General features: G+C 41.6%; 1 protein-coding gene across 1 annotated transcript; it reads right to left on the bottom strand.

The window, feature by feature from the left end:
* Window positions 1-2,274: 2,274 nt before the first annotated feature.
* On the bottom strand, window positions 2,275-9,086 carry cmtm8b (CKLF-like MARVEL transmembrane domain containing 8b). The gene is made up of 4 exons (XM_062992235.1): window positions 8,934-9,086; window positions 7,868-8,041; window positions 5,643-5,762; window positions 2,275-2,496 (listed from the first exon to the last, which is right to left on the bottom strand). The coding sequence occupies exons 1-4, from the start codon at window positions 9,084-9,086 to the stop codon at window positions 2,410-2,412; spliced, it is 534 nt and encodes a 177-aa protein (XP_062848305.1). The 3' UTR covers window positions 2,275-2,409.
* Window positions 9,087-11,083: the final 1,997 nt, after the last annotated feature.

Here is an 11,083-nt window from a genome sequence, read left to right as displayed (position 1 = left end):
ACAGTATATATTAGGTTATATGATTGTTTAACGGGGAGGAGGGGTGGCGGAAATGTGCCAGTGCCGGAGGGTGGCGTCATGAAGGGCATCCGCAGTGCCAAGTTTGGTATGTGGACCAGATCCGCTGTAGCGACGCCTAAAAGGGCAAGCCGTAGCCTAGTGGTTAAGGCACAAGACTAGTAATCCAAAGGTTGCTGGTTCAAGCCCCACCACTGCTAGGTTGCTGCTGTTGGGTCCTTGAGCAAGGCACTTAACCCTCAGTTGCTCAGACTGTATACTGTAACTGTAATGTAAGTCGCTTTGGATAAAGGTGTCTGCTAAATGCTGTAAATGTAAAAGCAGCTGGACAAAAGAATTGGGACACCTCTTCTAATTTTTTGTTTCACAACAATTACTAACAGGTATAATGTATAGGAAATTCTACTCCAACTTTGTAGCATCAGTTTAGGGAAGGCCTTTTTCAGTTCCAGCATGACTGCACCAAAGCAAGCTCTATAAAGAAACTCCAGCGTCCTGCACAGAGCCCTGACCTCAGTCCCAGTCAACAGCTCTGGAAAGAACTGGAACACCAACATCTGCATACAGCCATACCAATACTGTCTTCTTTTGACTAAATGGGCTCAAATTCCCACAGACATACTTTAAAGTCTTGTGAGAAGCCTTTTCAGAAGATCGGCTGTTGTTCCAGCTGAGAAGACAGGCATAGATGTCACTATATTATAATACTGTTTGTTGTAAAAATGGAACGTCCAGCGAGCTCATGGTCAGACATCCAAATACTTTTGGCCATATAGCGTATATATAACCCTAAAACAGGCAGTGTGCACCAGGAGATACAACATATTTACCGTCCTATAGGAGACATAATTAAAAGTTTTCACTCGATAAGGTCTTGTCTGGTTTGAGTATGTATGTAGCCTAGGTCACATGACTTCAGGTTATTAGTCCTCACTTTGTCAGTTTGCTCAGAAATCATCGTGGACACTAGTGGTGCAGGACTTACCGACCAAGTGGTCACTAATTACATATTAATCATAGTTATTTTTATTAAATCAAAAACATAAATTCACAAAAGATATTGTGACTATTGTCTTAATATGCTGATGAAGTCTTAACGGTGTTCATGGTGTTATTCAGCAACTTTTAAAAATATGTATCCCCCAGAATACATTGACCGATTAGGGTTAGAAAGTTGGTCAATGTGTAGTATTCAAAATTTAGTTGTAAACAGAAAGACGTTATTATTCACCGCAAAAATAGATATTGTCATGCAGGTATGTATATTATTAGAGTATAACCATATATTTCCCTGCAGGGCATCACAGTTAGCTCATTTTATGGCAAAAAAAAACCAGGCAAAAAGAGGATGAAAATGATAGAAGAGATCCCTGCAAGCTCTTCAGATTCAGAGTCAAGTGATTAAGGAAAGGCAGCAGTGAGAGTCAGTGAGTGAGGGTAGTTCAACTGAGGAAGAAGAGGAGGTGGACTTGCATGTTCTCAATAGACGGGATGATGGTCCCTAAGACCTGTAGAGGATGTCCGCCATGATCAAACTGACCACCTCCAAGTTTTTTCTGACAAGGGAAGATGCAGGTTCTGCCCAGCACATCGGGAAAAGCCCGTGCAAATACTTCCAAAAAATTCCAGAAAAAATAAGTAGAGAGAGAGAGGGAGGCACTGTTGGTCATTTGTATGTTGCTTGTCATTTTTGAATCAGTTGAAAAATTGGACCTCTGTTTTAATGTTACATTTTACGTGGTTGCTATTCACTGATTTAAAACTGAATTTTGCGGTGGGCCTAAATTTTTATAAAAATGATCAAATAAATTTAAAAACTAGTATGTGTGATGTAAATAACAAGAATGTATCACTTCTCTTTATCAAAAACAATTTTAAAATGTTTAATATTTTGACTCTTTTTACATCTTAATAGGGCAGTGTATAGATTTTATACAGCTGAAATACACAACATATTTAAAAAAAAATGAAAAGGTGCAAAGGAGGTAAGCACTAACGTTAAATTATCTTTTACAACAAATCCTCCACTCCTGCCTGTTTAAGGGTTAAGAAACCTTTATTTTGTGGAACAAAAAATTCTTTAAAATCTATCAGTTAAAGTTTTTTTTTTTTTTTCAGGAGACAAAAGCTCGAGATGCATAAATAATCACCTACACAAATAAGGTTTAATTTTTTATTGCACAAGACAGGCATATTATCAAAAATAATATATAAAAATAATATATACATAACAAACACATTGTATGTTCCATCAGACTGTTCAATTATTCACATTAAATAAAAATATACAATTCTAAGCTGACTACATCAGACTTCAACAAGTTACAAAAAGCACATTTTATTTATTTACCTAAAATGGGAGTCCAGTGTTTTTAGTTAATTTGATTTAATTCAAGCATCATCACTTTTGGATTTCCAGGATCTGTAGCATAGAAACGTGCTGGCTGCGTAACAAAGCACAACTAAGAAGGCGAGCACCTGAAAAGATGAGATGAGAAGGTCGTATATTAATAATTTCATTATAACAGGATAAACGGTGACTATCATGCAAGTAACAATATTAGAACACAGAGGTGTCAAAACAATATGTAGAAATGCTTATATTATACAGCAGTACCATCAAACTCGACCCCTCAGTTGGTTCTGGGAGTGGCATTGAGTTTAAATACAGACCCCCACAGATCCAATGGTGGATCATTCTCAGCACTGCAGTGACACTGACATGGTGGTGGTGTGTTAGTGTGTGTTGTGCTGGTATGAGTGGATCAGACACAGCAGCACTGCTGGAGTTTTTAAACACCTCACTGTCCCTGCTGGACTGAGAATAGTCCACCAACCAAAAACATCCAGCCAACAGCACCCCGTGAGCAGCGTCCTTTGACCACTGATGAAGGTCTAGAAGATGACCGACTCAAACAGCAGCAATAGATGAGCGATCGTCTCTGACTTTACATCTACAAGGTGGACCGACTATGTAGGAGTGTCTAATAGAGTGGACAGTGAGTGGACACGGTATTTAAAAACTCCAGCAGCGCTGCTGTGTCTGATCCACTCATACCAGCACAACACACACTAACACACCACCACCATGTCAGTGTCACTGCAGTGCTGAGAATCATCCACCACCTAAATAATACCTGCTCTGTGGTGGTCCTGACCATTAAAGAACAGCATGAAAGGGGGCTAACAAAGCATGCAGAGAAACAGATGGACTACAGTCAGTAATTGTAGAAGCACAAAGTGCTTCTATATGGTCAGTGGAGCTAATAAAATGGACAGTTAGTGTAAAAACGAGGAGGTGGTTTTAATGTTATGGCTGATCGGTGTATATATATATATATATATATATATACAGTGTATCACAAAAGTGAGTACACCCCTCACATTTCTGCAGATATTTAAGTATATCTTTTCATGGGACAACACTGACAAAATGACACTTTGACACAATGAAAAGTAGTCTGTGTGCAGCTTATATAACAGTGTAAATTTATTCTTCCCTCAAAATAACTCAATATACAGCCATTAATGTCTAAACCACCGGCAACAAAAGTGAGTACACCCCTTAGTGAAAGTTCTTGAAGTGTCAATATTTTGTGTGGCCACCATTATTTCCCAGAACTGCCTTAACTCTCCTGGGCATGGAGTTTACCAGAGCTTCACAGGTTGCCACTGGAATGCTTTTCCACTCCTCCATGACGACATCACGGAGCTGGCGGATATTCGAGACTTTGCGCTCCTCCACCTTCCGCTTGAGGATGCCCCAAAGATGTTCTATTGGGTTTAGGTCTGGAGACATGCTTGGCCAGTCCATCACCTTTACCCTCAGCCTCTTCAATAAAGCAGTGGTCGTCTTAGAGGTGTGTTTGGGGTCATTATCATGCTGTAACGCTGCCCTGCAACTCAGTTTCCGGAGGGAGGGGATCATGCTCTGCTTCAGTATTTCACAGTACATATTGGAGTTCATGTGTCCCTCAATGAAATGTAACTCCCCAACACCTGCTGCACTCATGCAGCCCCAGACCATGGCATTCCCACCACCATGCTTGACTGTAGGCATGACACACTTATCTTTGTACTCCTCACCTGATTGCCGCCACACATGCTTGAGACCATCTGAACCAAACAAATTAATCTTGGTCTCATCAGACCATAGGACATGGTTCCAGTAATCCATGTCCTTTGTTGACATGTCTTCAGCAAACTGTTTGCGGGCTTTCTTGTGTAGAGACTTCAGAAGAGGCTTCCTTCTGGGGTGACAGCCATGCAGACCAATTTGATGTAGTGTGCGGCGTATGGTCTGAGCACTGACAGGCTGACCCCCCACCTTTTCAATCTCTGCAGCAATGCTGACAGCACTCCTGCGCCTATCTTTCAAAGACAGCAGTTGGATGTGACGCTGAGCACGTGCACTCAGCTTCTTTGGACGACCAACGCGAGGTCTGTTCTGAGTGGACCCTGCTCTTTTAAAACGCTGGATGATCTTGGCCACTGTGCTGCAGCTCAGTTTCAGGGTGTTGGCAATCTTCTTGTAGCCATGGCCATCTTCATGTAGCGCAACAATTCGTCTTTTAAGATCCTCAGAGAGTTCTTTGCCATGAGGTGCCATGTTGGAACTTTCAGTGACCAGTATGAGAGAGTGTGAGAGCTGTACTACTAAACACACCTGCTCCCTATGCACACCTGAGACCTAGTAACACTAACAAATCACATGACATTTTGGAGGGAAAATGACAAGCAGTGCTCAATTTGGACATTTAGGGGTGTAGTCTCTTAGGGGTGTACTCACTTTTGTTGCTGGTGGTTTAGACATTAATGGCTGTATATTGAGTTATTTTGAGGGAAGAATAAATTTATGCTGTTATATAAGCTGCACACAGACTACTTTTCATTGTGTCAAAGTGTCATTTTGTCAGTGTTGTCCCATGAAAAGATATACTTAAATATCTGCAGAAATGTGAGGGGTGTACTCACTTTTGTGATACACTGTATATAGATACATAATTTTTATGTATGTTCCACCTTTTCGGTCGCTGGGGTCAGAGCCATTGTACAGCACCCCTGGAAATGAGAAAGTTAAGGGCCTCACATTAAGTCCTGCAAGTTACATTACTTTGGACGTATGACAACAGGACCAGTGGATGGACTCTGAACATTAAAGACCAAGGATAAGTTGGATTGACATTGTTACAGGCAAGCCGTAGCCTACTGGTTAAGGCACAGAATTAGTAATCCAAAGGTTGCTGGTTCAAGTGGCAACAGTGGGGTTTGAACCAGCGACCTTCTGCTTACTAGTCCAGTACCTTAACCGCTAGGCTACAACTGCAACTGATATGTGATGGAGCATCACATAAGATCATTATGACATGACATAACATCTAACTTGGTGTGTAGGAGCAATAAATACAGAAATCTATGTGAGTGGGCACTGGTACGCTTGTAATAATGCTAATAATACGAGCATGTGGGGGCAGTGATTTCTTGTACAGAGCTACAGCTATAAAATAATCAGGAGAGAAGGGAAGGAAACGCCCTTCAGCTCGTGTGGCCATTGTCTTCGAGTGTGGAAATGCAACTCATTCCAAACTAATTAAGTTCTGAAGAGGAAATGCCACGCGTCTTACCGTGGAAGCGATCCAGCTGGTGTAGTAATAGCGCCCCCTGATGGCATGAAGCACAGATGCGGCATTCACCACCGCTGCCGACGTGTACAGTACAGTAGCACTGCTGTTAAAGCACAGGTCCTGTAAAAATGAGAGGTTTGTTTTATATATTATTAGCTTTCTTATCTTTTCTTTTTTCCACCTTTAATGTAATATATAATCTGTACAGTGCCGATCTTTGTCCACTCTTCCATGCAAAAGTGCTCCAAATCTGTCAGACTGTGAGGGCGTGTCCCCACAGATTTTCAATGGGATTCAGGTCTGGGCTCTGGCTGGGCTGTTCCAAAAAGTAAATGATCTTCCGGTGAAGCCGTTCTTTTGTGGATTTGGAGGTATACTTCGGGTCAGTGATGTGCTTCATCATCTTCAGCTTTTTTTTATATACATATTTTTGTTTATGCATTTTTTTCTCTCCTTTTTCCTCCTTTTATCACGTCCAATTGCCCGATTGCGTCATGCTTCCTCTCCACCAATGCCGATCCCCACTCTGATTGAGGAGAACGAAGCCAACCCACGCCCCCTCCGACACGGGGGCAGCAGCCGAATGCATCTTATCACCTACACTTTCACGAGTGCAGTGCAGTGCACACCCTGACAGCACTCTTTTCTCATCTCTGTGCAGGTGCCCCAATCAGCCAGCAGAGGTCGTAATTGCATTAGTCATGAGCGAGTCCCTATCCGGCTTAATCCCGCCCCTATCTGAACAACAGGCCAATCATTGTTCATGTGGCCACTCAGCCTTAGCCGGCAGGCAGAGCCGAGATTCGATACGATGTATTCGAGATCCCAGTTCTGGTTCCAGCGTGTGTTTTTACCGCTGCGCCACCTGAGCGGCCTTCATCTTCAGCTTTTTAACCTGAAAATTGAAGGCTTTTGTTCCAAAATTAAGAGATATTTGAGATAGAGGGATTTGACTAAATCCCCAGTTCCAGATGAAGAAATACAGACTCAAAGCATAATGCTGCCACCACCACGCTTCACTGTCAGTATGATGTTCTGTTGGTGATGCGCAGTGTTGTTTTACTTTGTGAAATTACGGCCAACAAGTTCAACCTTGTTCTCATCACACGCTTACACATTTTTCCACTTGGACTTGATGAAGGTTTTTGCAGATTGTAGTCGAGCTTGGACGTTGAACTTTATCTGGGATTCATCAGAGTCACTGGAATTGATCACAGGTACTGAGTACTATTTAACATGAGCTTAAATGTTATTGGCTCATTCCGAAAATAGCCACGCCCCCAACGCTTTTTTCCTTAAATTTGTAATTAGTTTAGCACAGATTATACAAAGGTCACAATAAATGTAGAAATGAATCTGAAATTATTTATGTTGGTCTGATTTGTACATCACAAACCCTGCCAACGTAACAGGGCTGTACAGACACATAGACAGACAGATTGATTGATAGATTATAGATAGATAGATAGACAGACAGACAGACAGAGAGAGATAGATGGATAGATAGACAGACGGACAGATAGACAGACAGATTGTAGACAGACAGATAGCTAGACAGACAGACAGATTATAAATAGACAGATGGATAGATAGATGAAGACAGACAGACAGACAGACGGACACAGACAAACACAGAAACACAGACAAATAGACAGACAGATAGCTAGCTAGATATAGATAGATAGATAGACAGACAGATAGATAGATAGACAGACTGACACAGACAGACACAGATAGATGATAGATGGACAGACAGATGGACAGATAGCTAGATAGACAGACAGACACAGATAGATACACAGACACATAGATGGACAGACAGACGGACATGCAGATAGCCAAACAGACAGACAAGTAGACAGATAGACTGATTGATAGACAGACAGACAAGTAGAGAGATTGATAGACAGACACAGACAGAAACATAGATAGATGGACGGATGGACAGACAGATGGGCAGGCAGATAGTCAAACAGACAGACACATAGACAGACAGACAGATAAATAGATACAGATTGATAGACAAATAGACAGTCAGATAGATAGACAGATATATAGATAGACAGATAGATATAGATAGATAGACAGACAGGTAGACAGACAGATAGATGATAGATCGATCACTTTATTAATTCCAGAGGGAAAGTCAAGTGGATAGATAGGATTGATAGACAGACAGACTTTGAACAGCACATGCAGCTTTTATAATTCAGGCGTTTCCTCACCAGAGCAGTCCATGAGACGTGAGGGATTTTGGTGTAAGCGGTGGTAAGGTACAGTAGAAGGAGGCACAACGTCAGTACCCAGCAAATCACAGACACAAACATCACCCAGCCCAGCGCCGGCACCCGCAAAAACTCCGTCCCACCCAGAAGAGTCCACACCAGCAGTCCACATACCTGATAATGACATGCATGCACGTGCAATATGAATGATTGTTACTGTATGGAATTATGTATAACGATTTACACCAAACACACGAACAATTAAAAACAGCATGAGGAAAACTAGTGTAGTTTTATTGGTGTAATATATATATATACGTATATATATATATATATATATATATATATATATATATATACTGTATATATATATATATACATAGGAGATACAGTGAAGCTCTACAGTGAAGCACCGGGTTCCTACAGTCTCCTGTGTCCTCTCAGCAACGTTTCCTGTTAGAAGCAACAAAGAATTCCTCACTTAATGATTGTTAGCACAGGAAAGGTGGTTTTGCAGTCAGCAGATTGGCCTAGCGAGAGATTAAACACGGCCTGAATGCCTGGATGAGATTCAGAATGGATTGTGGAAGGAAGGCAAACAATAAAGGCGAGAGGAAGAGAGCAGTGACTAAACTGTTTTGGTTTGTCCACTTCCTTTCCTCTGTGGAATCTACACAAGCTTTTTTTTTTTATAAATGAAACCCATGTTTGGAATTCCTCTGGAGCTGATAAATCCTCTGTAGCTTACTGGAAAATCAAGTACTTAAAACTGGAAGACAAATTTTATGTTTTATTGCTCATGGTGCTGTCAATATGCAAGCAATAGTAAGATCTAGACCTTTATGACATTCTAAGATGTCAGGAAATGCATGGACTTGCACGATGTTTCTCACGTTTCCTTTACACGTAGTTCTGTTAGCATTTGTGCACACAAATATCATTATAAAAACATGAAGACAGTTTTATGCATCATGTGGCATCAAATTTGACCTGTACAGTTAATTCAAACCTTTTTGCTTCTTCTAAAAAGCATTTATGCTGATTAGAAGGCAGAAAATGTACTCACCACTTCTCCAAACATGAGCAGGCATGGCATGGAGCAGACAAACTTCTTGTTGTAAGCCAGTGCCGAGTGTGACAGACCTAACTCCTCCAGGGTGAACGTTCCTCTGCCCCTGTGTACCGTGTTCACCACCCTGGACTCTGAATCTTCCTCCATCCTAAACTGAATAACTCTAACTCAGTCAGACTTCCAGCCTGCTGTTAAAGTGCAGAGATCTGCACGGTGCACAACAGCGCCCCCTGTTGCATATTTAAACAACCTGCGCTTAACCCTCTGTGGTACAGTGTTGTCCGTTTTTACTGTGACTTTTATTTGATGTCATACAGGATGAACCTGAGATATTTCATCTTTTATCTGCTCAACTTCATTTCATTTATTAATAAACATCCATTCCTGCATTTCAGGTCTGCAACACAGTCCAGAAAAAGTTGGGACGGTAAAGCATTTACCATTTTGTAATGTTGCCGTTCTTTTTCACCACTTAAAAGAGGTTTTGGCACCGAGGAGACCAAGTGATTTAGTGTTTCAGCTTTTATTTTGTCTCCTTCTTCCTACAAACACGTCTTAAGATGTGTAACAGTACGGGGGGTCGTCGTTGTTTCAAAATTCTCCACACATTCCCATTGTTGGAGTTGCTGCCAAAGAAGCTTATACAAGGTATTAAATTAAGGGTCTGTGCTGGTATATCAAGCTTGTGAATTCGAGTCTCAGCTCGGCTAACTGCCTGCTATGCACCTACACGGACAGTAATTGGCTGGCTTGTAACGGCTGCAATTACGCCCTCTGTTGGCTGATTAATGGTGCTGCACAAAGGTGATAGTGATAACGGATAGGTGCATGGCTCTCTGTGCATGATACAGATCTCCATATGAAGTTGGAGGTCTGCAGCATTACAGGTGAAACATGAATCTGGTAATTGAATAATTTTATGTGGAAGATATTTTAAATCCATTTGAAAAACTGTAAAAACACCTTTTACACAGATTTAAACATATACGTACATTTGACTATTTTGTACACTCTAGTGCCCTTTAAATGGCTTTTAAACTTTAATTAAGTTTGTAAAATTAAGAGACTACACCGACTAGGCATAACATTATGACCACTGAGAGGTAAAGTGAATAACACTGATTATGTCTTCATCACGGCACCTGTTAGTGGGGGGGATATATTAGGCAGCAAGTGACATTTTATCCTCAAAGTTGATGTTAGAAGCAGAAAAATGGGCGAGCGTGAGGATCTGAGCGAGTTTGATTAGGACAAAATAGTGATGGCTAGACGACTGGGTCAGAGCATCTCCAAAACTGCAGCTCTTGTGGGGTGTGTCCCGGTCTGCAGTGGTCAGTATATATCAAAAGTGGTCCAAGGAAGGAACAGTGGTAAACCGGCGACAGGGTCATGGGCGGCCAAGGCTCATTGATGCATGTGGGGAGCGAAGGCTGGCCCGTGTGGTCTGATCCAACAGACGAGCTACTGTAGCTCAAACTGCTGAAGAACTTCCTGCTGGTTCTGATTTCACAGTTTGTTGCGTATGGGGCTGCATTGCCGCAGACCAGTCAGGGTGCCCATGCTGACCCCTGTCCACCGTGAGCATCATGGGACGTGCTGGACAAACAAGTCCGATCCATAAAGGCCCCACCGCACAACTTACAGGAGTTAAAGGATCTGCTGCTGATATCTTGGTGCCAGATACCACAGCACACTTTCAGGGGTCTAGTGGAGTACATGCCTCGACGGGTCAGGGCTGTTTTGGCAGCAAAAGGGGGACCAACACAATATTAGAAAGGTGGTCATAATGTTATGGTTCATGGCAGCGACACTGAGCCGTTCTTTAATCAGTAGTAATATAAAAGTACCACTAGGAGGCAGCAAATCTACACCACTGGTAGACTGGTACCTCAGTTCGGTCTATCAAACTGTAATGGATCACTGAAGCCAAAACACGACTGACTGGTACATTCAAGAAAACTAGTCAGTAATGCACATTATCTGTAAATAAACTTAACAAAAAGCACATAAAATCATGTCACACTTTAATAAATACATACTTTTTATATACACCTGGGCTGGACAGTATCAAAGTCCAAGACATTTTTAATAGCACTATTTTTTATTTGTAGGAGATTACTTTTGAAATAATTTACTACATTTAC

This window comes from Trichomycterus rosablanca, chromosome 3 (assembly GCF_030014385.1).
Source record: "Trichomycterus rosablanca isolate fTriRos1 chromosome 3, fTriRos1.hap1, whole genome shotgun sequence".
Lineage (NCBI taxonomy): Eukaryota > Metazoa > Chordata > Actinopteri > Siluriformes > Trichomycteridae > Trichomycterus > Trichomycterus rosablanca.
The sequence above is the reverse complement of the archived record's forward strand: the minus strand, read 5'-3'. Positions and strand labels throughout refer to the sequence as shown.

Coding starts and splice junctions, on each gene's coding strand:
- cmtm8b (XM_062992235.1), bottom strand. CDS start 9,086: ATGGAGGAAGATTCAGAGTCCAGGGTGGTGAACACGGTACACAGGGGC. Junction 8,042..8,933: donor TGCTCATGTTTGGAGAAGTG/GTGAGTACATTT, acceptor TGTCATTATCAG/GTATGTGGACTGCTGGTGTG. Junction 2,497..5,642: donor CCAGCTGGATCGCTTCCACG/GTAAGACGCGTG, acceptor TCATCTTTTCAG/GTGCTCGCCTTCTTAGTTGT.